Source organism: Engystomops pustulosus, chromosome 3 (assembly GCF_040894005.1).
Source record: "Engystomops pustulosus chromosome 3, aEngPut4.maternal, whole genome shotgun sequence".
NCBI lineage: Eukaryota > Metazoa > Chordata > Amphibia > Anura > Leptodactylidae > Engystomops > Engystomops pustulosus.
In genome coordinates this window covers 11,064,490-11,079,887 of record NC_092413.1, presented here as the reverse complement: position 1 = coordinate 11,079,887, position 15,398 = coordinate 11,064,490, and the positions used below count along the sequence as shown (strand labels likewise).

The following is a 15,398-nucleotide window of genomic DNA, read 5'->3' as shown; positions in this document are numbered from 1 at the left end:
TGCGTTGTGATTGGTTGCTATGGACAATAAATTAGTTATGAAAACTCCCCAAAGCCCCAGGCCAGACATGGAGCATATATTTGTCAAAGGGTCTTTGACAAATTCCCAATTTTTGGGACAACATTAAATTTTATCCACAAGCCCCAAAAACATGGTGTTGGGGGCCCCAAATCGTCCTGAAGGCCCCGATACCTCACAAAATCACAACTCCACATACAGGGGGCAGTGTGCATTTATAAATGAACATTTATAGGGGTATTGCGTGTAAAAGGGGGTGTGTACCAAATTCTTATTGCCAATATTGGAGGCCCAAAAATAACCCGTCATTGGGCGTACAAAAGGTTTATAAGGGTCTTTCTATCGCTTTACAATAGCTGCCTATGATTTTCTGTGCAGGGGACTAGGAGGAGACTCAGAAATACCATTCAGAATATAGAAAAGTTTAGGGGGAGGCCTATACCGTCCAGGTCCTGACCCCACCTTTAGGTGATATGCTGAAAAGATGGACCGAAAAAAATTTCTCCAACCACGGGCCCCAATGTTTTGCATCAGCACAGTGATAACGTAAGGTGAAGAGCGTTTTTGGGATCTGGATACTCCAGAATATGGTAGTAAAGCTCTTTAATGGGAACATGCAGCCACCATTTTTACATTATGCACCACCTTGGATGGTAACATGGTATAACAGGGCGAATGCATGTAAAGGTCTATAGGTGTCAGTTACACAGAGGTGGCATGTGAGTGAGCATACATACATGACCCCAAGTGTCAGTTACACAGAGGTGTATACATACATACATGAGGTGTGTACATACATACATGAGCCCAGGTATCAGTTACACAGAGGTGTATACATACATGACCCCAGGTGTCAGTTTCACAGAGGTGTATACATACATACATGACCCCAGCTCTCAGTTACACAGAGGTGGCATGTGACCGTACTTACATGACCCCAGGTGTCAGTTACACAGAGGTGTATACATACATACATACATGAGCCCAGGTGTCAGTTACACAGAGGTGTATACATACATACATGACCCCAGGTGTCAGTTACACAGAGGTGGCATGTGACCGTACATACATGACCCCAGATTTCAGTTACACGGAGGTGTATACATACATACATGACTCCAGGTATCAGTGAAACAACAACAGACGTGTATATACGGAGGCATTGATTTTCACCAAATTTTATACTGGTTGAGTATATGTCATATCTGTCAGACACATTCATATATTGTATTTCTTTTTGTTGTCGTGGTCTGTGGTCAGCGCCACTCCTGACCACAGGCCGTGTCTGGTATCACAATCCAATCCTATTTAACAAAATAGGGCTTAGCTGAAATACACAATGCAGCCTGTGGATGGCGCTGAGAATGTTGAAACTTTGAAGGGATAGTGTTATTAAGTTTCACTCCTGTGAGATTTGGATTATAAGATACAGATGTCCTTTTATTATGTATTTGGTGGTAAAGAAGGAGTAGCGCAATTATCATGTGTTGGGTAGTAGTACTGTGCACAGTTGCCATATGTGGGGTAGTAGTATTGTGCCCTTTTGTATTTTTTGGGCTAGTAGTACTGTGCCCTCTTGTCATTTGCTGTTTAGTAGTATTGTGCATACAGTAGTTGTCCCCTTTTTGTCAGCAGCAGACAGCGGTACTTTGCCAATGTCAGCAGCAGTTCTTTGTACCTGGGTTTGTGGCATACAGAAGGGGCTTGATGTCCCATTTGTAAGTAGCACCAGGCAGTAGTCAGCAGTCTTGTGTCCCTGTCAGTAGTCCTGTAGCCGTGTAGTAGTAGTCCTGTGACCCTGTCAGTAGTCCTGTACCGTGTAGTAGTAGTCCTGTAGTGGTCTTGTGCCCCTGTCAGTAGTAGTCCTATACCGTGTAGTAGTAGTCCTGTAGTAGTCCTTTGCCCCCGTCAGTAGTCCTGTAGTGGTCCTGTGACCCTGTCAGCAGTCCTGTACCGTGAAGTAGTAGTCCTGTAGTAGTGGTCCTCTGCCCCTGTTAGTAGTCCTGTAGCCGTGTAGTAGTAGTCCTGTGCCCCTGACAGTAGTCCTGTAGTAGTAGTCCTGTGCCCCTGACAGTAGTCCTGTAGCCGTGTAGTAGTAGTAGTCCTCTGCCCCTGCACAGGACTACTAGATGGCACCCCTGTACCATCTAGTAGTCCTGTACCGTGTAGTAGCAGTCGTGTAGTAGTCCTTTGCTCCTGTCAGTAGTCCTGTAGTGGTCCTGTGCCCCTGTCAGTAGTCCTGTAGCCGTGTAGTAGTAGTAGTCCTGTGCCCCTGTCAGTAGTCCTGTAGCCGTGTAGTAGTAGTAGTCCTCTGCCCCTGCACAGGACTACTAGATGGCACCCCTGTACCATCTAGTAGTCCTGTACCGTGTAGTAGCAGTCGTGTAGTAGTCCTTTGCTCCTGTCAGTAGTCCTGTAGTGGTCCTGTGCCCCTGTCAGTAGTCCTGTACCGTGTAGGAGCAGTAGTCCTGTGCCCCTGTCAGTAGTCCTGTACCGTGTAGTAGTGGTCCTGTAGCGGTCCGTGTAGTAGTGGTCCTGTAGCGGTCCGTGTAGTAGTGATCCTGTAGCGGTCCGTGTAGTAGTGATCCTGTAGCGGTCTGTGTAGTAGTGGTCCTGTAGCGGTCCGTGTAGTAGTGGTCTTATAGTAATAGTATTAGTAGTAGTCCTGTAATAGTAGTAGTCCTGTTGGTCCTGTGCCCCTGTCAGTATGTAGTAGTAGTCCTGTAATAGTAGTAGTCCTGTGCCATGTAGTAGTAGTCCTGTGCCATGTAGTAGTAGTCCTGTGCCATGTAGTAGTAGTCCTGTTGGTCCTGTGCCATGTAGTAGTAGTCCTGTTGGTCCTGTGCCCCTGTCAGTACCAGTCCTGTGCCATGTAGTAGTAGTCCTGTTGGTCCTGTGCCCCTGTCAGTACCAGTCCTGTGCCATGTAGTAGTAGTCCTGTAGTAGTCCTGTTGGTCCTGTGCCATGTAGTAGTAGTCCTGTTGGTCCTGTGCCCCTGTCAGTGTGTAGTAGTAGCGGCTTCGCGTGTCTTTGTGTTTGTACACACGGTCCCGGGCTGGGCCTTCCCTCCATTGTGCCTGATTGGCTGCTCCGGGTGGGGGCGCCCCATGCTCGGCTTGTGGGACTCTCCTCCGGTGTCAGCCATTTTTCAATTGTGTGTTGCAGCCAGCAGCCGCCTGCGCCTCACATTGCGGGGAAGGTAAGTTACCAGAGGCAAATCCCGGAGCCCAAACCGGAGCCCAAGCCCCCGAGCCCGACCCCCGAGCTGTGCACCCCCTGCCCGGGCCCCCCGGCCTCCCCCCGCACCCACACGCAAACTTTTTGGGGCTGCAATAAGCGGAGGAGAGGCTGCCCCTTCCTTCCTGCCTCCTGCCCCTACCCGGGGCATCTTCACTCGATAATATCCCCCGCTCCTGGAGCCGCTGCCCCCCCAGACCTGCACCATACCCCCCCTGACACCCCACCCTAACAGCCCGTGCCCCTCCCGCCCCCTGCACGAGGGGGGAAAGTGCCCAAAAACCGCTGCAAACGCCCCCCTAATGTCCCGGGCTCCCCGGTTGTTGCTGAGCTTCACCATCTTGTCTCTCTGGTCACTGTATAACAGCTGCTGCCCCTGGAGACCCCCGTGCCCGGCTCTGGGGGGGCTCCCTATGCCCTGAGCCCCTTATTTACCCCTCACTTACCCCCTCCCCCTCCTCCCTGGGGGGTAATTGTACACGGGGGGCAGTTATTACATTGTATCCGCTGGAGCTGGTTACATTGTATCACTTTGTAATGTTCCTCTTCCTGCCCCCCCTCCTCCTCCCCCCTTTATCTCTGCTTCCTTCTTCTGCCCCCGACATATGCACCCCAAAAGTGCCCTGAGCAGCACCCCAATACTAACACCCGGGTCTATGGGGGGGGGTCTGCTCACCCCTGGGGTCACTTAGAGCAGCTGGGACCTGCTGGATGGGGGAGGGGTGACTGCTCAGGGATTTACCCTGTTGTACCCCCTCCTGGGGGGCTATTAGAGAGGCCGTGTACCCCAATAATAATAGGGGGGCTTTGTCCTGATGAGGGGGCAGGGTCTCTGTGGCTGTAGAGGGGGCAGAGCCGGAGTTAACTCTTTGTGGTGACTAGATCTTGGCTGCTCCTTGTCTCATGATTGGTGATTTGGGGGGCTTTTCATTGCACCCATATTTTGGAGGTGTGGGGGGCTATTATGGGGGGGGGGGGGGAACTTATCAGTATAAGTTACCCCCTGGCGGGAAGTCTTTTGCCGGGGGGGGCTCAGCACTCTCAGGTCATGTCAGGTGAATGGGATGTGGAGACCAGTGTGAATTACGTCTTATTAAATCCTTTATTATTGTGTTTCCTCCCCCTCCTCCTCCTTCCTGTAAATCCTCTGTGCTGCTGGGGGCAGGTTTAGGACTCCTCTGTTGACCACATCATGGCTCGTACCAAGCAGACAGCCCGTAAATCCACCGGTGGGAAAGCCCCCAGGAAGCAGCTGGCGACCAAAGCGGCGAGGAAGAGCGCGCCCTCTACCGGAGGGGTGAAGAAGCCGCATCGTTACAGGTGAGGCCCGCACCGCGCATGCGTGCAGATCCCCCGGTAGGTGCCTTCTAGTGATGCCATCCAGACAGTGAAGGGTTAAGCCGGGAGGAGCTATGAGATGCAGCAGATTCTTTCCTCTTACAAATCTTTTTCCCCTCCAGTGATAGAAGATACTGAGCATTTATTTAGGGTTTTTTTTTGCTATTTTTCATGTATTTGCTATTTTTGTTTTGTAAATTTTATATATTTTATTTATTTTAATTGCATGACTTACCCCCGGCCCGGGGGCAGCTGAGGGTGAGGTATCTCCTGCCCCGGGATGGAGGCTCAGGAGGGGGCAGGGAGGGAGGAAGGAGGGGGCGCTGCTCCTGGCTCAGATCCCACCTGCTCCGGTACAGGCTGCACTGACACCCAGCGCCCGCTAGAGGGCAGACTATAGACTGGTGAGGATTTAACCCGTTGTGTGCGGGAGAGAAGCCTCAACTTTTTACCCATACTATATTATTGATTTTTATGTCATTATTCTATTTTTTTTGTAAACAATTTGGAATATAATTCCTGGTGCTTTTTATAAGAGAGATAATTCAGGTAATAAAGTATAGAATTTGATACACTTCAAAGTCTGCAGTGGGGGTGATAAATGCACAGGTTGTAACTCAGGATCAGTACAGGATAAGTAATGTCATGTATGTACACAGTGACTGCACCAGCAGCAGAATAGTGAGTGCAGCTCTGGGGTATAATACAGGATGTAACTCAGGATCAGTACAGGATAAGTAATGTCATGTATGTACACAGTGACTGCACCAGCAGCAGAATAGTGAGTGCAGCTCTGGGGTATAATACAGGATGTAACTCAGGATCAGTACAGGATAAGTAATGTCATGTATATACACAGTGACTGCACCAGCAGCAGAATAGTGAGTGCAGCTCTGGAGTATAATACAGGATGTAACTCAGGATCAGTACAGGATAAGTAATGTCATGTATGTACACAGTGACTGCACCAGCAGCAGAATAGTGAGTGCAGCTCTGGGGTATAATACAGGATGTAACTCGGGATCAGTACAGGATAAGTAATGTCATGTATGTACACAGTGACTGCACCAGCAGCAGAATAGTGAGTGCAGCTCTGGGGTATAATACAGGATGTAACTCAGGATCAGTACAGGATAAGTAGTGTCATGTATGTACACAGTGACTGCACCAGCAGCAGAATAGTGAGTGCAGCTCTGGAGTATAATACAGGATGTAACTCAGGATCAGTACAGGATAAGTAATGTCATGTATGTACACAGTGACTGCACCAGCAGCAGAATAGTGAGTGCAGCTCTGGGGTATAACACAGGATGTAACTCAGGATCAGTACAAGATAAGTAATGTCATGTATGTACACAGTGACTGCACCAGCAGCAGAATAGTGAGTGCAGCTCTGGAGTATAATACAGGATGTAACTCAGGATCAGTACAGGATAAGTAATGTCATGTATGTACACAGTGACTGCACCAGCAGCAGAATAGTGAGTGCAGCTCTGGAGTATAATACGGGATGTAACTCAGGATCAGTACAGGATAAGTAATGTCATGTATGTACACAGTGACTGCACCAGCAGCAGAATAGTGAGTGCAGCTCTGGAGTATACAGGATCCTGTGGCATGTAGCAGAGTGTACACTGTTGGGTGCAGTGATGGCAGTCAGTAGTGTGTATTCTCCTCTGCACTGGGATGGATGTATAGTATAGATCCTCCCTATGGGGCCACATGTTTATGTGACCAGGAATAGCTGCTCTCTGTTGTAGACCTCGGGGGGGGGGGGGGGGGTCACAGCTGGGCTCTGTAGTTATATATAGGAGATCTTAGATGTAGATGTAAGGATGGATTTTTCTATTGATTCTTCAGACCCTTACATTTATAGGTTATAATGTTGGTAAAGGGTCTCTGGGCCTCGGGACCTCCCATTCCATTATCTCTGCAGGAAAGGCTTCACTAGATTCCCGTCTTTTCAATTTATGGGGGACGGAGTCTATTTCTGTTACCATGAGACGTTTAATGGGGATGTAAAATGGAAGGAAATGTACAACACCTCTTCACACACTGTATGTGGTATTCCAGCTCTGTGCTGTTTACTGCAATACAGCTGAGACGCAGTACCAGACACAACCTGTCGACAGAAGGGGCGCTGTTTCTTGAAGCAGTTGGCCGTGGTTTCTAAATCCTGAATGTTTTCTTTGAGAGGGTTTCCAGTTTTATATCATGTCCTAGTAAAAAGTTTACATACTTTGCAGCATTGTCAAAGTCTCTGCTTGCTGTCATTGAATTAGGAGACCAGGTCTTGTTCACAGAGGGGATTTTTTTTTTTGAGGGGAAATCCATCACTCACTAATAGATCCAGGCCCCGTGACTGGGGTAATCTTCTTATAGTTGTTATCCCTGGCCTCCTTACTTCTAAAATCAACCTTTATAATTATGTTAATGAGAGCGAAGCCCTCACGGGGGTGTTAACTGAGTCCCTATGTGCTGTAGCTTCAAAGGCTTTTACACTGTGCAGGAGCACCTCCCCCCCCCCCCCCCCCTGTTGTGCGGAAAGTTCCTTTGCTGCAGTGATATTACATCAGGCAGATGAAGAGGGGGATGGCAGACAGTGTAACAGCCTGTGAAGCTACAGCATGGAGGGCATCTGGTAACACCACCCGAGTACTTCAAGCTCATTAGCATAATTATGACAGTTGAATTTAGAAGGATGGCGGCCATGGATAACCAATATAAGAAGATACCACAGTCCCGGTGCCCGGATCTAGGAGTAATGTCCCTGGGTTATCAGGATGGATTCTGATGATAGATGTAACACAGCAGAATTCTCTACACAGAATGTCTTCAGCGTTTTGCTGCAGCAGTAAAGCGATACCTATTCTGGCATCTGTCACGTTGCTATCAATCGACCTTTCACGCTCATTGACATCCATACTCTGTGGATTTGCAATGGAGATTTTGGGCAATTCCAAAATTTCTGTAACAACGCAACAGAAAAACACAAAATTGCTTTTCTACTTTGCTGCGGATTTCCATAGGAACAACTGGATTACATTGCGGTTTCGGACCTCTTTTTTTCGTTTCAAGATGGCGGTAATTGTGTGCACTAGGCACGGCTCTCGCTTATTTGGATACATAGAAATCAGGGAAGGATTTGTAAGCGGGAGCGGTAAATGGATGGCAAAGTTTCTACTCACTGACATCAAGCAGAAGGCATGAATTTGGGGAAGAATAACAGTTTTCTTGGGGTTTTAACAATACTTGTAACCCCATTAAACTACCAGCCCCCTCAGGTACTGTAAGAAATGTCCTTTCTAGTATTTCCTTTCTTTTTTGTGAAATCTTGCCCGTTTACCCATTAAAAAAAAATAAAAAAAAAATTAGATGAGTCAAGGTTGGAGGCTGCAGGGAGAAACTCACTTCAGACCTACCGAGAATCATACTGCTATTGTCACATTTAAAGATATGAATCTCATCTTTCAGATTTAGACTTGTGGTTCTGTGATCCAAAGAATCAGCTCTACAGGCAGCCAAAATATATTTAAAATTCGAGCTGCAGATAATGGTCTGGAATTGGATTTATTTTATCTGTAGCATTTCCAATGTGAAAGATGAGATTCTTATCTTTGTTATGACACCGGCACCCTGTTTGTAGGTGCTATAGAACTGAAGATGGTGGTGTCTGAAGTGACCTTTCTCCTGAAGCCTCTAAACTTTACTCATCTCAGGCAAAATCTGACTCTTCTTTGTTTGTTGTCACACGACTTTGGATGAGATTTTTCTTTTTCTATATGTAAACGGGTGAGATTTCACATAACACTAGGAATTCTAGAAAGGACATTTCATATGCGTCCTTAGGGGGCTTGTAGTTTAATGGGGTAAAACCTAGTGTCCCTTTAACATATGACAGTCCATGCAAAGTAGTAACTACTTGAGTATTGTAGTTTACTCAGTGACCACTAGGGGCGATGTGTCTTGTCTGGATATTGTAGAAGTAGGGATAGATTGAGTTCTCCATCTATCCCTATAGGAAGGGACATCCGTGTTGAATGTAGCGCCCCCTATAAGGTATACAGTAGCGGAGGTATATAGGAGGTTCATAGTATATACCTATAATAAGTCATATATGTAGCATTTAATATTTAGATGGCTTGGGATGAACTGTGACTGGTCACATGGATAAGAGTCGTGGTATCTTTTCTCCATCCTGGCCACACCACCGTGATGACTTCCTACATTTATGACTTTAATACATGAAAGTGCAGAGAGATAAGAGCGCAGCAGTGTGAGGAAACGCCCCGGATGTGATTTATAAGATGGTGCGGCCGTAGTCACGGATCCATTGTGTGACTTGTTTCTAACCTCGCTGTTTTCCTTCTCTCGTTGTTTGTAAGGCCGGGTACCGTGGCTCTCCGTGAGATCAGACGTTACCAGAAGTCCACTGAGTTGCTTATTCGCAAACTGCCCTTCCAGCGTCTTGTCCGTGAAATCGCGCAGGACTTCAAAACAGATTTGCGCTTCCAGAGCGCTGCTATTGGTGCTTTGCAGGTAAGTCCCCACTTACATAACCTGTTGCTATATGGTAAACATAAGTTATACTCCCATGCTGTGGGGGCGCTGGTGTTCCCCACCACCTGGCTCCCTGCAATCATATATGACCATGATGGATGATAGACCCATGTACCAAGGATGGGGACTCAGTATTCCACTGCAGCAATCACAATTCTGCTGCTTAAAGGACATCTACCACCAGGATGAAGGATTGTAAACCAAGCACACTGACTTACTGGTGTGTGCCCCCTCTGGCAGGATCTGCTCTTCTTTAAGCTTTTTATGCCCTTATTTAAAAAAAAAAAAAAAAAAAAGGCTTTAAACGTTATGCAAATTAGCCTGAGGGGCTCCAGGCTCTATTAACACCTATGGAGTCTGAAATCCCTCACTCATTTGCATATTTTTTTATTTTATTTTACAAAACCGGACATAAGAAGCTAAAAGAAGAACAGACCCTGCCAGAGGGGGTGCAAACCAGTATGTCCGTGTGCTTGGTTTACAATCCTTCATCCTGGTGTCCTTTAAAAGGATTCCAGTCAGCATTAATTCACCTAGTAAGTGTGAACAGAATAGTGAGTGCAGCTCTGGGGTATAATAACGGATGTAACTCTGGATCAGTACAGGATAGAATAGTGAGTGCAGCTCTGGAGTATAATAAAGCTCTAACTCTATAACTTACTCTGATTATACCATTATCATTTTTATTACCCATCATGCAAAGATGCATGAAAGTTTGTTCTCTATTGTTACTCTAGCAAGGCCATTGTTCTGAGCGCTGAATGAACATGAACTTATATGGCAGTAGTAACGTAATAACGGAGCCGGCTGCTTGTATCTTATAGGTCGCACTGGTAAATCCCCCGGCTGTCTGCTCTGCGCCGCTTTATTTTATTTGAGCTGTTCTTTATTTTTGGATTTTTATTAAAATTGCCTGTGGCCCTTTTTCTGTAATGTGAGCTCCTTCCCCGCACGTCATCCAGGATCCGGCTGATTGATATGCAAGTCGTGGCTTTGTTCCTGCAGCTATAGGGATGAGGCTGTCCTACTAGCGATCCTGATCTATCCAAGGGATATGGGAATACGTGACTGGGTGGTGGGGGCGTTCGACTGTGGGTACCCCCTATATCTTGAGAAGGGTGGCGGGGGGGTCCTGTATATCCCTGCATTAGTGATGGAACAGATTTGCTTGTCTGTTGCCCTCCATAACTGGAGCACAATGAAGTTGTGTATCTGTTGCCCCATCCTTGCAGGAATACACAGCATCCATGTTGGTGAGGTCGAAGAGGAGGCACCTCCATTGATCATGCACAAGTCTCCTGTCCTGTATCTGTCCTTGTAAATGAGTTCTGTAAATGTTCGATTTGTCGATCGAGTGATCAGCCTCCACCTGCACATATTCCCTGCAGTGACCCCTACAGGAGAAGTGTTGCATTGCACGGCAGCCATATAAATGATGCTCAGACTTATGAGCAGAGGGAGGGTTCCCCTGGCAGGGTAAGTCCTGGTATGGACCGTGGATGTTGCTCCAGGGCTCGTTTTACACCACGTTCTCATTCCGTGTACAGTCTCTTTTATTATCCATGAGATGAGACGCTCATCCGTTCCCTCCGCTGATCGTAATACTTGCAGAAAGCCGTTCAGCGGAATAATTGCTTTTTAAATTATTTCTGTACAAAACAGACGAGCGTCGTAATAACGAGAATAATTGCAGGCGTTCTAATATTTATTTATTTTTTTTCCCCCTAAGACAATAATTGGATGCAAGGATGAAGCGCGTTGTTTACTCTCCAATTATAATTTTCAATTTTTCTGGGTCAGGCTAATGGTGAGCTGTACAGGAGAGTAACACTATCACATAGACTCAGTCGTAACGGACACTACCAGAATTATAGCAACGACCTATAGATCCTTGTTTCGCGGGGGCGTTAGTTTCCGTAATTTACCTTTTTTTTTTTTTTTTTTTTTTTTTTTTTTTTATTTTATTTATTTTTTATTATTTAATCCTTAACCCCTTACCGACATGTGACGTAATAGTACGTCACATGTCGGGTCCCGGTACATGGAGAGGGCTCGCGGGCCGAGCCCTCTCCATAGCCGGTAAGTCTTTGCTGCATATTGCAGCAAAGGCTTACCGGTAACACCCGCGATCGGTGCCGGCACCGATCGCGGGTGTTTTACCGCTGATCGCCGCCGGCAAAGGTGCCGGCAGCTTCAAAAAGACGGCGGCGCTCATGCGCCGCCATCTTTCCGTGGATCGTCGCTCCCCGTGACGTCATCGGGGAGCGGCGATCCGTCACCATGGTAACTTCGGGTCTCACGCAGACCCGAAGCTACTTCGGATTAACCCATTCATTACCATGTGCTGTCAGCACATGGTAATGTATGAGTAGTAAAATCCCCATATACTGCCATACTGTAGTATGGCAGTATATGATAGGATCGATCAGACAACCTAGGGTTAAAGTACCCTAGGGAGTCTGAAAAATAGTAAAAATCAAAATAAAAAAAAAGTTAAAATAAAAAAATTATAATAAAAAAACCTAAAAATTCAAATCACCCCCCTTTCCCTAGAATTGATATAAATATAAATAAACAGTAAAAATCATACACATTAGGTATTGCTGCGTCCGAAAATGCCCGATCTATCAAAATATGATAACAGTTTTTCACTGCGTTTAACCCCGTAACGGAAAATCGCGCCCAAAGTCGAAAATGGCACTTTTTTGCCATTTAAATTTTTTTTTTAAATTCTATAAAAAGTGATCAAAAGGTCGTACAGTCCTAAAAATGATAACATTGTAAACGTCATCAAAATCCGCAAAAAACGACACCACCCACAGTTCCATACACCAAAGTATGAAAAAGTTATTAGCCCCAGAAGATGGCAAAATTCCCCAAAAAAATTTTGTACAGGAGGTTTTAATTTTTTTAAATGTATGAAAACATTATTAAACCTATACGAATTTGGTATCCCCGTAATCGTACCGACCCAAAGAATAAAGTGGACATGTCATTTGGGGTGCAGAGTGAAATCCGTAAAATCCAAGCCCACAAGAATACGGCACAAATGCGTTTTATTACCAATTTCACTGCATTTGGAATTTTTTTCCTGCTTCCCGGTACATGGCATGAAATATTAAATACCACCATTTTGAAGTGTAATTTGTTACGCAGAAAATAAGCCATCACACAGCTCTGTACATGGAAAAATAAAAAAGTTACAGATTTTTGAATGTGGGGAGTGAAAAATGAAAACGCAAAATCGAAAAAGGGCCACGGCGGGAAGGGGTTAAAATAAAATCACTGTGCTAACACTATACTAACTTGTAGAGAATTTCATTAGAATCAGTTTTAAGTTATGTTGAACCTGTCATCAGAAATTGGTCTAATAAACGATTACAGTACTAGTATGCTAGTATATTTGTCTAGCAGATTTACACCTCCCAGATCATGTTTCTTTCATGACTCAGCGTGGTTCCATCACCAAGAAAATCAAATTTAAAGTGAGTTGTAAATTGGTTGTAGAAAGTCAAGCAGGCGGAGAGTTTAACATGGGAAGTCAAGCTCTCCCTGCCTAAGGGCGCCTCCTCCACGTGATGGATGTGATGTACCGGACTTCAGGAGATCTGATTAGTGATTTCCCTGGATGCAGGACCATCAATAACAGTAAAGGGGACTTTCTGAGTAAGAGAGAGCTTGACGTCAGTGTTAAAATCTCCGCCTCCTTGACTTTCTACAACCAACTTCTACAAATCGCACTTCAAAGTTAATTATCTGGATGATGCCACCACACTGGGCCATGGAAGAAATGTGATCTGGAATGTGTTTGGCTGCTTGACAATACTTGACATACTGGTAGTGGTTTATGAGGTCAATTTCTGCTGACAGGTTCCCTTTAAGGAATAATTGCTGTAATATGACTAGTACTTATTGCTCCTCCTTCATTAGCTGTTATATACCCTTAGTTTGTGTGTATATATTTATATGTCTATGTGTGTCCAAAAGCATTACAAAACCTGTGTTGTGTGTGTATAATATATATTTTATATTACACACACACACACGCAGACATATGCGCGCACATACACACAAACATGCTGGTTTTGTAATGCTTTCTCCTGCAATTTTTGGGGAAAGAAAAAACCAAAAAAACCACATAACTGACCGTATTGAATGCACAATTAAATGGTCTTTACCTGAGTGTAACTTAGACCTAGTTCAGACTTGGAGAGGTCAAGCAGAGCAGGTTATGTTTCCCCCATCCAGCAGAGTTATTCTATTACTGTGTGTTTTTTATTACATTATTGTATATGAGCAGTTTATAGTCCCATACTGTATTCGCTGAGCACCCACCTGATGTCTCCATCTCCTTTTTCTCTTGTAGGAGGCCAGCGAGGCCTACCTGGTCGGACTGTTTGAAGACACCAACCTGTGCGCCATCCACGCCAAACGCGTCACAATCATGCCAAAAGACATCCAGCTAGCACGCCGCATACGCGGAGAGCGCGCTTAAGAGAAATTCCTATCTTGTCATCTTCAAACCTGAAAACAACGAAAAAAAAAATAAATCTCTTCTTCCTTGTAATTGGTAGTTTGAGCGTTTAGATATATATTTTTTTTCTCCATGGGGTTAAAAAGGTACCTAAATATATGGTTGTGAATGGAAATGTAGGGGACAGGTTCAGGTGTGGGCAAACTTCTTCCATTTTTTTTCATTTGTGTGTAATTTTCATTTTTTCTCCTCAAAGGAGGGCGACATCCTCCATTCACAGCGTCTCTGTCACCTTCACACCGCTCAGGCGGCCATCTTGTGAGCTGAATTCATATTCAGCCTAAAATTCAACAAGAATCCGGTTACCTCAGACGCGTGAGGTAAATAACGTGCCTCGCGTCTCTGTGGTGTGACTGGTTCTTAGTGAAGTGAATTTGTTTCATAAACACTGGTGCTGCCCTCCGTAAAATGGCTGCTTCCTCTTTTCAGTCCACAAGATGGCCGCCTCCGCTGTGTAGGGATGTCAGGGACGTTTTCTATATACTGTTGTTGACAGACGTTCATACAGTGGGTTAAATACATGTCGACTTTATAAGAAAAATTATAAATAAAGGAGTTTTTTTTTCTTATCTGGACAATGCCAGCATTTTGAATTTTTTTTTTTTTTTTCCTGAAGTAAAAAAAAATCTTAAAGGCAACTGAAGTGTTTGTAGCATTTTTTTTCTTCTTTACCAAGTAGTAAAATTCCATCCATTCACTTTTTTTTTTCCAAAAGGACTTGTCCTACACTCAGCTACATGTTTTTAATGTTGTCGTCTGTCTTCTGTGCTGTCCTGTAAGTTTGCTATTAAAATACATTAAACAACTTTTTTGGGTTCTGGATTTTTTTTTTTTAAAGAAAGAAATAAGGATAAGGATAGAAACCTGAAGTTGGCATCCCTTTTGAGGGCGCGTTTTGTAATGCATTGCAACAGCTGAGGAGAGGTGATTTGCCTAGTTACATTACTGTTTACACTTGTTAAAGGGATGTTAACGCATGTGTTAACACATTGTCCATGATCACGGAACCTGGAAACTGGCGTGGCTCGGATCAACCACTCTGCCGGGGACGGAATTATGTGCATCCTATCAATATATTCTGTCCCTGGCAGTGTAGTCAGTCTGTGATACTCACTTTTTACGTTCCCTGACAGTGTGAATTCGCACTGATCGATGTAAGATTGGTGGTATTTGAATACCTTCCACCAAAAAAATAAAAAATAAAAAAACATGTTTGCCACATGGTGTTCATTGCAGATCGCATGCATTTCATTGGAAACCCATATGTAATCTGGCCAGTCGCCTCTTGTGTTTGACATGCATTTTAAAATGTGATCCGTGTTCTGGCATCCTTATCTACTAAGAGGCTCCGGCTCCTCTTTAGGGCGCTTTCACAAGATGCGTTGCGTTTTTTGATGCGTTTTTGACGCATTCCAAAGGCTTCAGCCTTGTTCACATGCTGAGGTTACATTGCGTTTCCACTGCATCTACTAAAACCGAAGTATGTGATCAAGAATGAAGCCTTTGGAATGCGTCAAAAACGCTTAAAAAAACGTGATGCAACGCATTGTGTGAAAGCGCCTTAGGGTGAAGACACACGTGGCGTTTTTGGTCCGTTTTTAGTTAGTGCATTTTGAGATTGTAAGAAACGCATGCGTTAAAAAACGTTTTTGTCCGTTTTTCCGAATTTGCGCAATAAAAAATGGACAAAAACGCATGCGTTTTCAAAAAA

General features: G+C 44.9%; 1 protein-coding gene across 2 annotated transcripts; it reads left to right on the top strand.

The window, feature by feature from the left end:
• Positions 1-1,126: 1,126 nt before the first annotated feature.
• On the top strand, positions 1,127-14,493 carry H3-3A (H3.3 histone A). Of its 2 annotated transcripts, none has more exons than XM_072140023.1 (4): positions 1,127-1,205; positions 4,421-4,575; positions 8,979-9,132; positions 13,520-14,493. In XM_072140023.1, exons 2-4 carry the CDS (start codon positions 4,448-4,450, stop codon positions 13,646-13,648), a joined length of 411 nt encoding a protein of 136 aa, XP_071996124.1. In that variant the 5' UTR covers positions 1,127-1,205; positions 4,421-4,447; the 3' UTR covers positions 13,649-14,493. The 2 variants fall into 2 exon arrangements, with proteins under 2 accessions (XP_071996124.1, XP_071996122.1); XM_072140021.1 differs by lacking the exon at positions 1,127-1,205 and adding an exon at positions 3,060-3,217.
• The last annotated feature ends 905 nt before the right edge of the window (positions 14,494-15,398 follow it).